We start from the raw sequence: 14127 nt of genomic DNA, 5'->3' as shown, positions 1-14127 counted from the left end.
TGACATATTGAAACTCATATTAATAATTAACTAATAGTAAAAAAATAATGAATTTTGATAATTCTATAATATTTTTAAAGAGGTAAATATCAAATCGGTATTCGAAAGATTCTGACGCTGACAAAATTGTATTTGATCTTTGTTATTGACAAAATATTTTTCGAAAGATTTTAAAATTTGACGAAAACGAACAACTGTTAATTGAGTTACCTGGAGTTAAAATTTAAAGGTGACATGTCAGTTAACAATTATAATAATTACAAAATTTACTCAATTTTAATTTTTATAATTTTAAAAACACCCCAATTTCAATTTTTTAAAAACCCTAATCCTTTTTCTTCTGAAACTCTCATCTCTTCCCCTTCCTCATCATCATCCACCAATTTTCTTTTCCAATTAAATCCTCTTCATTTTCATTGGTTGCTGCCTTTACCTTCTTCCTTCCTCTTACTCTTCTAACCAAAGATGCTTCTCTAATACTCAATTCTTTCTTCTCAAGACTCAATCCCTTTTTCATTTCTCATTTTTTTTCTCATATGCCATTAGCTCTTCCAAAAGCTTCTCCACTTCGTAGCTCTTCTTCTTTTCTTGATGTTGTTGATCACCACTTGATCCACCTGCCACCTCCGATGACAAACCAGAACCAGACTCATACTCAGAATTATCATCAACACAACTCACAAATGGATCTGCATTGATGGCACCACCAACACCAATAGTTCCTCCATGATTCAGATCGTAACCAAACTCTAAGTTGAGGTTCAGAGTGTTACCTGGTTGTTCATGTTGTTGTTGTTGTTGGTATCACCATATTGATACAAAGGAGGATGATTACTCAATCTTCAAATGGGAGGAGGAAGAATGTTTGGAATAATGTTACGAGATTGTTGAATGGAGTGCTCGTCATCCTCGTTGGGAAAGTTCACTTTAGCTTTCTTTCCGGAAATTTTATGAGCTTCTCTGTCATAGGCCATGGCAGCTTCTTTGGTGGTGTTGAAGGTTCCAAGCCAAATGCAAACACCTTTCCTTGGATCGCGAATCTCCGCCGTCCATTTTCCCTCTTCTCACACCTTCCCAATCGCAAACTGAATCATCATCTTAAGAACACAGGATCTTCCATGTGATACCTCTACAGCAGATCTCACATCTTCTGCCGCTATCACCACCACCATCACCACAATTATAACTAGAGCCTTGTTAATCACTACCTGATTCCCAAAAATGGCATCATTGAGAGGAAAAAGAAGAAGAAAAAAGGAGATTACGGTTTTAGAAAATGATGATGATTTAGAAAAAGAGATAAGAGTTTTAGGGGAAAAAAAAGAGGATTAGAGTTTTTAAAAAATTGAAATTGGGGTGTTTTTAAAATTATAAAAATTAAAAGTGAGTAAATTTTGTAATTATTATAATTATTAACTGATACGTCACCTTTAAACATTAATTTTAGGTAATTCAATTGGTAGTTGGTCGCTTTTGTCAAATTTTAAAATTTTTTGGAGATCATTTTGTCAATAACAAAAATCAAGTACCATTTTATCAGCGTCAGAATTTTTCGGATTCTGATTTGATATTTCCTCAATTTTTAAAAGAGAAATGAGATGAAAATAAAATTTGAGAAATGAAAAAAAGCACATGTGCATGATAGTGGGACCCTTTGTTGAGTGATGGGTGTGATCAGTTATCCATATTTGTGATGATGTGTACACTATCCTCAATTGTAAGGATTTACTTGTAATTTTAGCATTTCACAACACGTGTAACGCACTCTCCAATCACAACCTTTTTCTTCTCCCTAACCATCCAACTTAGTTGGAAACACCACCATCTATCAGAAATTCAGAATCCACACACTGTTTCTTTTATCCTAACACAATTCATCAGTGATCAATTAATATCATCTCTTCTTGAATCTCTCTCATAACTCACAACCCTTCAAATTTTCCAAGGTATTCACGTGCTTAGAGCTTTAGACAAATAATGGAAGTTGGCCTATAATTGTATTCTAAACACACTTCATATTTTCTTGTTTTGCTACTGAGAAGGCTTGAGGAGAAAAAAATAGTATAAAGGAAGTAATTTGTGTAATGGAAAAGGTAATCTGCATTCCTCTTTTTTTTTCTAATTTTTTCCTTTTTAATCTCTTTCTCACTTTCATTTTTCTTCTTTCAATGTTAGTTTGCATGTGCCTGTATATGAACAAGAAACTGAGCTATTGAAGATGAATACCATGTCACTCACAAGAGGGAATTATTATATGGATGGAAGATTGATTATTGAAGAACATGGAATTGAGTCAGCAAATCAATGTGTTGGAAAAGATTTTCTTGGAGGCTCAAGGGCAATTTGCATTTGGCCAAAATATTTAACTAGTTCAAGGAATAATACTAATACTAATCCTAATAACAATGGTAAGTGGCAAAGGTTCAATGTAGCTGCAAAGATTAGAAAGGGAAAGAAGCATGATTATCCATGGCCTGATAAGATGGATCCAAATATCAGTAGTGGATACTTGACTTACCTTTCTCACTTTAAGCCTCTGGCTGAGAAACCTAAACCTGTCACACTTGATTTTGAGAAACCACTTGTTGATCTAGAGAAAAAGATTATAGAGGTAATAATTAAGGAAAGAAGATCTCATTTTTAGTAGAGCAATATAATTTGATGAATTATTTGTATCATGCAGGTTTACGCTTAAAAACTTTGTCGAATATTCATGACAGGTACGTAGTATGGCAGATGACACCGGCTTAGACTTCAGCAATCAAATTGAGGCTCTGGAGAGCAAATATCAACAGGTAAATGGAAACATGTTTTGTTATGTTGTTAGATTATTAGATATTTGCATGAGATGTCTTAGGGTTTAATGATGACTTTGGTACCTTCTTGTATTTCTTCAGCTTCAATTGATTTCAATTTAAAATTGAATGTTATGAGGAATGCAGTAACTGAAACCAACATCAAAAGTATCATGGACTTATGATATATGCAATAAAAAACATTACCTTATTCAGCAGAGTATTTAGCTTTCTTTGTCAAATTTCATTGATATGGGTAATTTAGTTAAATTTACTGAAGACAGACCTAGCATAGATCTTGGTGCTGCAAACTATGCAGCTCATACTATACTAGGGACAAAACCAATGGCCAAATTTCATCGGTATATCTGTCGATAAATAACTTATCGGCAGAATATCTTTCTGTAAGTTCCTTGTTTGTTAGTAGTGAAACTTCTAACACAAGGAATTTCATATATTGACACAACTTCAAGATTGTCCTAATTCCAAATTTCTTTTAAGTTGAAAACAGGCTTTGAAAGATCTATACACACACTTAACACCATTCCAACGGTTGATGATTGCGCGACATCCAAATAGGCCAACAGTTCTTGATCATATACTTAACATCACAGAGAAGGTATATCAGAGGCTTGTTTGGTTTCTGTTTTCAATTTCTTTTCTTACTTTTATAGAAAATTTCCCACTTAATATTTTCTATGTTAATTTTGGAACCTTTTAGTGGGTAGAGCTTCATGGCGATCGAGCAGGCTATGATGATCCAGCTATTGTGACTGGTTTAGGGACTATGGATGGTAAAAGTTACATGTTCATAGGCCATCAGAAAGGTAGGAACACAAAGGAAAATATTACTCGAAACTTTGCAATGCCAACTCCTCATGGGTATGCTTCATCTTTCAATTGATTACACTCTACACCAAATAGTTATAAAAATAAAACTAAGAATTTAAACAATGATGTTTTATGAAAATTTAAGTCATTCTATGACCTCCTCCAAGATTAGTGGATATATCGCTTAATCACGGGAAGTTCAGTGTAATATATCCTCTTTGTTTTGAAGATTAATCAGCCTTCACGATTGTTGTTTTCGAAACAGTTACCGGAAAGCTTTGCGCATGATGAAATATGCAGATCACCATAAATTCCCTATAATTACATTTGTGGACACTCCTGGTGCCTATGCTGATCTAAAGTCTGAGGAACTTGGTCAAGTGTGTGTGTGCACATTCATTTTCTTTTCCATTAACCTTGGGAATTGGACTATTAGTACATAGTTTAATTTACTTCACATTGATTAATGTACATATGCTTGTGCAGGGTGAAGCAATAGCCCATAATTTGAGGACAATGTTTGGTCTCAAGGTACCTATACTAACAGTTGTAACCGGCGAAGGTGGTTCAGGTGGGGCACTTGCCATTGCTTGTGCCAATAAATTGTTCATGCTTGAGAATTCTGCCTTTTATGTAGCAAGGTAATTATATTAATTTCCCCTTCTTTTTGAAAAAAAAAATCACATATATATTGAATATTTTCTATTGTTTGTTGATGAACTTCTATCATCTAGCCCTGAAGCTTGTGCTGCAATATTGTGGAAGTCTTCCAAAGCTGCTCCTAAGGTAATCAATTTAAATCAGTTCTGATTTTTGGCTTACTTTGAACATTTGAGCAATTTTGTAGTGACTTTAGTTAGTTTTGTATAGGCTGCTGAAAAGCTAAGAATTACAGCTCAAGAACATTATAGACTTGGAATTGCTGATGGTGTTATTCCTGTAAGCAAATTGAAAATCCCTGCTAGAGATTTTGTCTCATGACCTTCTTTGTGTTTTGAGTTTTGAAATGATGTTAGTACTATGATCTTCATATAGGAACCATTAGGTGGTGCACATGTTGATCCTACTTGGACTTCTCAGCAAATTAAGCTTACACTCACTCAGGCCATGGAGGTAATTAATAAAACTAATCTCATCTTTGTGAACATGTGATTGCATTTTCTTCTAAATCAAGAAATCATAAAGAAAATTTGTGGAATTAAGGTTGTGCATGGAAACTGTCTCAAAACAAGATATACAGAAAAATGTGCAAATTTTGTCATAGGACAAAGACATGTTTGTTTTCGAATTATTCATTTTCTCTAAATAGATTTGTGTCTCATGGTATCTCTATATTTCTGTCTCGAGACAGTTACCAAAGAAGGGCTAATGCCTAAGCTATGACTCTTTGTATTTGCTCATTTGATCTAGTGGAAAAGATTTGGTTGTTTTTGTTGTTCTTATCTACCAATTATGCAAACATTGAAATCTTTTACAATAGGAGCTGACCAAAATGAATGAAGAAGAGTTGTTTCGCCATAGACATCTCAAGTTCCGGTCGATTGGAGGATTCCAAGAAGGCATACCTGTGGAGCCAGAGAGGAAGAGAAACATGAAGCCGTCCGATGTAAACTCGTCCACTCTTACTGATATCGAGTCAGAGCTCCAAACTCTGAGAAAGCAAATTTTAGAATCAAAGGGACCAACTGATCCTATCACGAATGAATCGATTCAGAAGCTTGTAAAAGAAGTAGATGAGGAGATCACCAAAGCAATCATTTCAATGGGGCTAGCAGAGAAAGTTCAATCAGTAAGAATGGAGTTATCTAAGAACTCAAACCAACCTCTTAGTACTAACATGGAGGAAAAAGTGGACAGAATCATGGAAGAGATAAATATGAAGATGGCGCAGCCGGGAGCATATCTAGGACTAAAACAGAAGCTTAAGAAGCTAGACACTATAAATAGTTTCATAGAGATGAAAGTAAAACAAGAGAAACTAAGAAACGAGCTCAACGAGAAACTCTCGGCCGATACCAAGGCGAAGATTGCAAGCCTGATGGATGCTCAGGAAAGGATGCCGGATCATGAATTGGTAGAGAAAGCAATGGAAGTTCAGAGAGAGTTGGAAGAGGTTTTGAAGTCAGCTAACTTGGAAATTGTTGGAGTGATGAAGAAGAATGTTGAAACTCCACCAGCAGATATAAAACAGAAGATTGTAGAGTTGAACAATGAGATCATTGGTGAAATTGATAGGGTGGTGAATGCAGAAGAAGGCCTTAAGGATCAAATTAAGGAACTGGAGAATATGATAGCACAAGGCTTGGATTCTAAGGATGTTGAGAAGATGGAAGCCGGCATAAAAGAGCGAATCCTCGCTGCTTTGGATGCTGCTGGAGTGAAGGAAAAGATTGAGAGAATGAAGGAGGAGGTAGAATCTTTGTCCATGGCAGGTTTTGAGGACAAGATTGGTGAGGAAAATGGTAGATGCTAAAGCAAGAATTGAATCATGATCATGTGTTTTTATGTCTAAATTATCATCTTAGTCAATATTGTAGAAATGAAGGGGTTAAATAACATCTTGTGATCTTGAGTTGCACATATATATACACCTGTTTATGCATATCAGTCTCGTTAGATAGTTTTGGATTCAACCTTATGCATTTTCAAGTTGAAAATTTGTTAAGTGAAAAGTAAAATTGGATAAAGAGTAAATTTTTTTACTAAATTTATAAAGAACTTGTGCATTGCACATAATAATTTTTTTTTTGTTGGAATTTTTCTTTACTAAAAAAAAACATCTTCACTCTTCACCAATAGCATTTCCCTCTCAAGTCTCAAGTTATGGTCTTTGTGAACTTTCATCAGCACCATATGCATGATTCACTATGCTATCTTGTTTCTACATTTCTTATATCAAATATTTCACTTCCAATTTTTTTATTATTTATTATTATTCCTTTTCCAAATCAGTAATATATTCTTACCTTAGAAACACTTTTTTTTTAGGGAAAAAATACAAATGATAGACCATTATGTTAAATATTTATTAAATTAAAAGAGTGTTTAAATAAGTTTTTTTTTTATTTTTATAAATATATTTATTAATCTTAGCCTTATTACTAGAGATGTTAAATATTAATTTATTACATTATTTAACTTATTTAACAAAATAAATTCTAAAAATAGACTATTTTCAAATTTTACTAATTAAGACAAAAAAGATAATCAATCAATAAGACCAAGCCCATTTGGAGACTCATTAATTTAGATATGTTTTATCTATGTGTGTAACCCATTGGCATGGAGTAAAGGAGTGCTTTACAAGGGTGTGGGACAGCTTTTGGCTTCGGAGGGAGGGAGTTGTGAGGTAGCTTTTGGCTGTACCAATGGAGCAAGAAATCGGAGGGAGGGAGTTGTGTGCCAAAAAAAATGAGGTACTAAATCGGAGAGTCCGAAATGTGAGGGATGAAAATTTTAAATTTAACAGTGAACTAATCGGACCCTCCGATTAGTTTTTTTTTTTAATTAGAAAACGGACCCTCCGAATTTGCATGAAAATTTATTTTTTTGAAAACGGACCGTCCGAGTTCTACCACTACAACTCCCTCGGTCCGAATTGTGTTTCACTGTCACCACATGCAGGTCAAGCACCTGTGTACTCCATAACGAGGCAAGACACCAAACTTACCTCCATATTAAAAATAAAAAACGCCATTTGGAGCCTAAGTCCCTAACCTATCAAATGCCGAATAAAAAAAAAGAAAAGAAAATCACACACTTTTTCTCTCTCTCTCTCTCTCTTCGAATTCTTCATCATTTCAACAAATCATCTCTCTCCTCCGATCAAAACTCAAAATCAAAATCAAACCTTTCAACTCTTCGCTGCTTACTAGATCTGTGTACAATAACAACACCACCACCGAAGAAAAAAGAACCATTTCCCCCTCCTCAAACCACCGGAAACCAAACCCTAAACTACCCAATTTTTTTTCGTTGGGTCCGCTTTCTTGTATGATTCGTTGAAAGTAAAAAAACTTCCAGATTTTCTCCCAGATTTTGTTAGTTTAGGTTTGAATTGAAACCTCATTTCCATTAGAAAAGAAAAAAACCCGTAAAGGGTTCGGCATCCAATATCTCAGCGATCCAGAGGATAGAAAACCCTAGCTTCGTAGTTTTAGAGAGAGAACAGATTCTTGTAAATTCTTTTTTCGTGTAGTGAAAATTCTTCTTTTTTCTTTTCCCTCTTGTTTGTGGGTTTGAAATTTGGTGGTGATGAACAACAATAGAGCGAGGTACCCACCTGGGATCGGATTAGGTCGTGGAAATGGTGGTTTCAACACTGGGTTTCAACCAAGGCCACCTCAACAACAGTATGTGCAAAGGCACATGGTTCAGCCGCAGCATCCTCATCAGTACCAGCACTATCAGCAGAATCAGCAACAACATCAACAACAACAGCAGCAACAACAACAACAACAGTGGTTGAGAAGGACCCAATTGGGTGGCGGTGGAAGTAATGACAATAACGTTGTTGAGGAGGTTGAGAAGACCGTACAGTCTGAAGCCGTGGACTCAAGGTTGTATTTTGATGCTTTCTTTGTGTAATTTGTGTTTTGGTACTTGCCCATATTTATTTATGAAGTTATTTGTATTTACTTTCTCAAATATCAGATTTTGTGTATTTCGGTGTATGCATTCTCTATGGACATGTATTTGTGTTGTTTGATCCATGTGACTGATTCCATTCTGTGGGAAAAGGTGGTTGTTGGTGGTGATGATGTGCATTTCATTTTGAAGAGGTTAATGAGTGCTAGAGTTATTGGCTAGAACGTGGGTTAGGATTTCATTGATGTTAGTCACTCTTTTCAGTGGGTGATAGCCAAACAGTGATTTAGAATATGTGCTGAATGATAGGAATAGCAGTGAGGCAATCTTCTTATATATGATATTTGTGATTAATGTTTGTTGATGCTGTACACCTGTTATTTAGACAGCTTGAGTATTTTCAGCTCAAGTTTTCTTCATTTCAATGGCGAAACCAGCATGCTACCTTGGATGCTAATTTGAATTTGCTGGTTTATCTACTATAGTTACTTTTGGTTTTGCTGCTACTTTCTATTTGGTGAAGACTTGAGTCATGCTAATTGAATTATGTGATTGGAATATTTGTGTGTAATATGGAAATTTGAAAGATGATGTCTTAAATGGGCGTAGAACATCAACTTTGATTACCAAACGAAATTTTTTATTGTCTAACATAACCAAAATTTTGTTGATATTCTGTTGCAAAATGTTTTATGATAAGGAGTGACATTTTCTTTCCTTTTTTTTGGTTGGATGAAGCTATAACACCTTTTGTTGCCTAAGGAAAAATGTGTTCTAATATTGTGAGGTCCTCAATTTGATTTCCTTTATTTAGTTCACAAGATTGGAAGGCAAGATTAAAGGTTCCACCGCCTGATACACGCTATAAGACTGAGGTATGATAATGAAAAGATTAAACTATTATCTTATGCTCCAAGTGATTGGTTATATGAAATATGGATTATTTTCTATCATATTTTGTTTGAGATATAAACTTTGTTTTTCCCTTTGAGATCCTTGAAGTGGTGCAACTATATATATATATATGATCTGGGGAATTTAGTTCATTATGTTGATTAATGCACCATTTTATGTACCCTGTGCTCTTTTTGGCATTTGAGATTGCCATCTTTCAGTACTTAGACATCGACTTTAAAATACAGCCATACATGCAAAACGTACAAACTGCATTTGCTATGACTTCCTTTGCAAGTTCTATTCTTTGTAAATGGTGAAATGGCATTTAATTTGGTGACTGTGTTAATTGTTTAAACATTTTATTCATGGGGTTCAGAGTTTTCATTTTTGTTGGATTTATGGGCAGTAGGATCCACACTTTGTACTTTTAGCTTCAATTTAGTACTTTTTGAAGACAAAAGGTTTGAAGTTAGTAATTATAGATTAACAACAAATTATATATTTATATCCCGATCTTCATTTTATTACAGGATGTAACGGCAACTAAAGGAAATGAATTCGAGGATTACTTTTTGAAGCGTGAGCTGCTCATGGGAATATATGAGAAGGGTTTTGAGAGACCTTCACCAATCCAAGAAGAAAGTATTCCAATTGCTCTTACTGGCAGTGACATTCTTGCAAGGGCTAAGAATGGAACAGGCAAAACAGCTGCATTTTGTATTCCTGCATTGGAAAAAATTGATCAAGATAATAATGTTATTCAAGGTATGCCTTTTTTACCATAAGCATTTAACAAGATGCGCTCTCATTGAAATTTTGTTTGTTCATTTTTTGTAATTCTTTCTGTATACTTTTGCTTCTTCCAAGCACTGAATTTGTCGTTAAAACTGGGAGAGAAGATAGGAAAGTTCCAGCAAGTTATATTTTTTTTCTAAATGTTCACTTTTCAGCTTTTTTATTAGAGGAAGATGCAAAAGATCCTTAGAACTGCTTTATTTCAATTAAACTTATTGAAATTCCTGTATGATTTCACTGATTTCTGGTTTGTAAGTTGTTGCACTTGAAAAGTAATGTAGTAATGAAACAAGGCATTGATGGATTTTGGTTGCCCAAAAAAAGAAAGAAAAGTAAAGGATATGTTTGATTGCTTGTTGATGCATGATTTGATTCTTCGTTATTCTTTAGTTCATGGCTAATGGGTTTTTGATCGAGTATTGATGTTATATTCTGGTAGTAAATTTGGATTTGTTCTATGATGCAGTTGTTATATTGGTCCCAACCAGAGAATTGGCCTTGCAGACTTCTCAAGTGTGTAAAGAACTCGGAAAACATTTGAAAATTCAGGTTATGGTAACAACTGGTGGTACCAGCCTAAAAGATGACATTATGCGATTATATCAACCAGTTCATTTGCTGGTTGGAACTCCAGGAAGAATTTTGGATCTTGCAAAGAAGGGCGTTTGTGTTTTGAAAGATTGCTCTATGCTAGTTATGGATGAGGTAATGAGTTCACCTGAAATGTATTAGATTATATAGTATCTCGGGGATAATCCTTAACTGTTTGAAAATGTTGTATATTAAAGGAGAGTAGGAGATTTAGGAAGATGACGGTAAAAAATGATTTTATGTTGATAGAAGGGATTGTCCTCTACATAGGTTCAGCCTGATCCACTAGGTTCTCTGATACCTGTTTATTGCATCTGGGATTTTTGTCGTAAATATTCACTTATCAGTAATCTCAGATTTTTCCGTTGCATTTTATTTTGTGGTACTTTTAACATCAGCCCGGTAATCCAATTTTGTCTATTGAAGCTCTATGCTGTTCTTTTTCAGGCTGATAAGCTTCTGTCCCCGGAGTTCCAACCTTCAATAGAGCAGCTGATTCAATTTCTTCCTCCAACCCGTCAAATCCTGATGTTTTCTGCAACATTTCCCGTTACTGTAAAGGACTTCAAAGATAGATATCTTCGAAAGCCATATATCATTAATCTTATGGATGAGCTAACTCTGAAGGGTATTACACAGTATTATGCATTTGTGGAAGAGAGACAGAAAGTCCACTGCCTAAATACTCTTTTCTCTAAGGTATGTGCTATCTATGTCAATACTGGATTTTCCCAATTTTACCAGCTGTGAATTTATTAACAAGTCAACAATGTCAATATTTTACAGCTTCAAATAAACCAGTCAATCATCTTCTGTAATTCAGTGAATCGGGTTGAACTCCTTGCCAAGAAAATAACAGAACTTGGATATTCTTGTTTCTATATTCATGCCAAGATGTTGCAAGACCACCGTAACAGAGTATTTCACGATTTTCGCAATGGTGCATGCAGGAATCTTGTTTGTACTGGTATGTTGTTGGCATTATAGCATGCTTGCTAAAGTTAGCAAAATTATTGAGTTCTTTGAGTTGAGTCAGGTTGATGCTTATCCTGCTTGATGTAGCCATCTAAAATATGCAAATTATTTCTGTGCCTGTTTACTTTATTTTCTTAGAATTATTATTAGTAATTTTCATTTTTGTATGTTTGACATCAATTTTCATTGGTCGAGTCACTGATTATGTAAGAAAAACTGACAGTGGATGCTGATCCCTTGTTAATTATACCTTATCAGTTGTTTTATTTTTCGAAGATAGATTGTCCTAACCATTTTTTAAAAAAAATCTTGTATCAACCGCAGATCTTTTTACTAGAGGTATAGACATCCAAGCAGTCAACGTTGTTATTAACTTTGATTTTCCGAAGAACTCAGAAACCTATCTGCACAGGGTATGCTTGATTTCTACTTTCTTCACTATATTGGTAGTGGTTCTTTCTACTCGTCCTTATTGATGTTCCTTTGATTTCAGGTTGGTCGTTCAGGAAGGTTTGGACACCTTGGTTTAGCAGTAAACTTGATTACATATGAGGATCGCTTCAATTTGTAAGTATTTGAGTTAGGTACAAAGCTAAGATATACTTTCTGCAGTTTTCTGATTTGTTTCCATCAATTTGTGCAGATATAGGATTGAACAAGAGCTTGGCACTGAAATAAAACAAATTCCACCACATATTGATCAGGCTATATATTGCCGGTGAGTGGTGCTAAATACCCGTGTCGGACCCTTGACAGTGGCGAATAGTCATGGTGAGTACTTAGTCTTGTTACTGAATTATCACTTCTGCAAATTGTTTTCATTGGAAACACAATGATCCCACAAGAGAGTTGTTGATGTCAAAATTTCGGTTGTTTCTACTTTGTTCACCAATTTGTTGTCTGTGATTCAGTTATATTTTTCTGTTGTGTTGTTGATTGCTGCATGTATGTTTTTTACAGGTTTTAATGAAATATGAGGGTCGTTCAAGCACGCGCGCATGATTTTAAATGTGTATATGCTATGAAAATTGTGGTATTGTCATTGTCAGACACTTCCATGAACGAACACTGTTTCGTTCATTTCTACTGTTGATACTTGAGAGCCCTGGGACATTATTAGGACCTTCAGCATGTTTAATGTTGACTTTTAAATGCCAGATAACATATGCAGATGTGTTTGTTACTAAATAGTCTTTTTCGTTTTGTTTGACTTTGTTGGTAATCCCCTCAACTATATTTAGGAATGTACCATGTTTGTTATGAAGATGTCCCTTGGAATTCTACTATGGTATTGTGGATTTCCCTATAAGGTTCTTAGTGGTGGTTGATATTTCAACATAGTATGTTACATGAACATTGTTTCATGGTGATCCTGGTTTGTGTTGATTGCATTCATGGTGATGAATGCAAAGTTGTAGCAGCATTTTGTATCCAAGGTTATGCTATTTTAATTTTTCAATGTGGTTCACTTCACAATTAGTATTGCACAATATAAGGTGCACATTTTGCATCTCCTTGTGGAAATTGCGAAGTTGCAAAACTCAATTTCATGGGTTATAAAATGGCTATTAGTTTCACGTGACATGCAATAGAAAACGATCATATCGGAATGTTGTAATTGTTTGTATAATGAATTAGTCTTACTAAAAACAATGTGAAGTTTAGCAATGAAGATGGGTGCTCATGTTTTTATTTTTTTAACCAATGAATCTGATGTTACAAACATTAGCACAAAGGATAAGCGTGTGTTTATTTTTCTTATTTATATGGCATAATTTATTGAACCAACACAAAGGGAGAGGACAAAAGATTTTTTCCTTTTTTTTGGGTCAGTGCCTGGTGCCAAACAAGGCCCAGGCCAAATCACAGAACCCATGCCCCGAACCGAACCGAACTTGATGGCTCAACATTTAACCTTAAGTTCTACCTTTGACCGAATCCGGCTGAGAAAATTAGAAAAGAAAATGTTACTTGAATATAAAAAAATGGTTTTTAAATTAATTATTATATATATAAATATATTATTTATTTAATTTTTAATGTGTATTTTATATTTTAACTTGTATTTTTGTATGAATAATTAATTTTTTATTTATACTTAAGTATGATTGAACTAAAGATAAAGGTGTAAAAATAGTATATTCTCTCCGTATTCATCTAAAATTGCAAGTTTGAGTGTCTCTATTTTTGGTAAAAAAAAAAAAAGTGTAAGTTAGTTATTTATATAAATTTATTTTGTAAAGATAATCACTAAAATGTCTTATCTATACGTAATATATTAATTTATTTAATTAAATATGTTAGCTTATTTAATAAATTTTAATTATTGTATTTATATGAAAATATTTTTATAAATAATAATTTTTTTAACAGTTCAGTTAATTTCAAGAATTTTTGCTTGTAGGTATTATTTAACAATACATGCATGAGTTTTTTTTTTATAAACAAACTAATTATACATTAATATTTTTTAAAAAAAAATCTTACATTTTCTATAAATAAGAAAATAAAAAATTGTAACAAAGGCGCTGCAGATGAGATTTTGTGTAGTAAAGATAAACTTTGAAAACGGCATGACTTCAACTTGCCGTTGAAGAAGTGTTTGACTGCATTTATTATTGGCACCTTTTTGTTGTGTGTTGGTTTATATTTGACC

The 14127-nt window shown here is 34.1% G+C and overlaps 2 protein-coding genes and 1 pseudogene across 2 annotated transcripts; 2 read left to right on the top strand and 1 right to left on the bottom strand.

The window, feature by feature from the left end:
- Positions 1–308: 308 nt before the first annotated feature.
- Positions 309–1172, bottom strand: LOC112743160 (uncharacterized; annotated as a pseudogene).
- A 580-nt stretch (positions 1173–1752) lies between these two features.
- LOC112744068 (acetyl-coenzyme A carboxylase carboxyl transferase subunit alpha, chloroplastic) lies at positions 1753–6228 on the top strand. The gene is made up of 12 exons (XM_072214886.1): positions 1753–1946; positions 2043–2093; positions 2176–2611; positions 2721–2795; positions 3307–3414; positions 3517–3677; positions 3892–4006; positions 4113–4267; positions 4361–4412; positions 4497–4565; positions 4662–4739; positions 5107–6228. Exons 3-12 carry the CDS (start codon positions 2219–2221, stop codon positions 6097–6099), a joined length of 2199 nt encoding a protein of 732 aa, XP_072070987.1. The 5' UTR covers positions 1753–1946; positions 2043–2093; positions 2176–2218; the 3' UTR covers positions 6100–6228.
- Positions 6229–6874: 646 nt separating this feature from the next.
- LOC112744067 (DEAD-box ATP-dependent RNA helicase 8) lies at positions 6875–12930 on the top strand. The gene is made up of 10 exons (XM_025793534.3): positions 6875–8185; positions 9028–9088; positions 9641–9875; positions 10372–10610; positions 10944–11195; positions 11283–11463; positions 11796–11884; positions 11965–12038; positions 12115–12242; positions 12432–12930. Exons 1-9 carry the CDS (start codon positions 7881–7883, stop codon positions 12191–12193), a joined length of 1515 nt encoding a protein of 504 aa, XP_025649319.1. The 5' UTR covers positions 6875–7880; the 3' UTR covers positions 12194–12242; positions 12432–12930.
- The last annotated feature ends 1197 nt before the right edge of the window (positions 12931–14127 follow it).

Source organism: Arachis hypogaea, chromosome 14 (assembly GCF_003086295.3).
Source record: "Arachis hypogaea cultivar Tifrunner chromosome 14, arahy.Tifrunner.gnm2.J5K5, whole genome shotgun sequence".
NCBI lineage: Eukaryota > Viridiplantae > Streptophyta > Magnoliopsida > Fabales > Fabaceae > Arachis > Arachis hypogaea.
This window is presented reverse-complemented; position numbering and strand designations above follow the sequence as displayed.

Bases quoted from the DNA above. Each gene is read 5' to 3' on its own strand.
- LOC112744068 (XM_072214886.1), top strand. From the start codon at position 2,219: ATGAATACCATGTCACTCACAAGAGGGAATTATTATATGGATGGAAGA. The intron at 4,268-4,360 runs GTAATTATATTA...TCTATCATCTAG, and splicing joins TCTGCCTTTTATGTAGCAAG to CCCTGAAGCTTGTGCTGCAA. The intron at 4,566-4,661 runs GTAAGCAAATTG...ATCTTCATATAG, and splicing joins TTGCTGATGGTGTTATTCCT to GAACCATTAGGTGGTGCACA.
- LOC112744067 (XM_025793534.3), top strand. From the start codon at position 7,881: ATGAACAACAATAGAGCGAGGTACCCACCTGGGATCGGATTAGGTCGT. The intron at 8,186-9,027 runs GTTGTATTTTGA...TCCTTTATTTAG, and splicing joins TCTGAAGCCGTGGACTCAAG to TTCACAAGATTGGAAGGCAA. The intron at 9,089-9,640 runs GTATGATAATGA...ATTTTATTACAG, and splicing joins ATACACGCTATAAGACTGAG to GATGTAACGGCAACTAAAGG.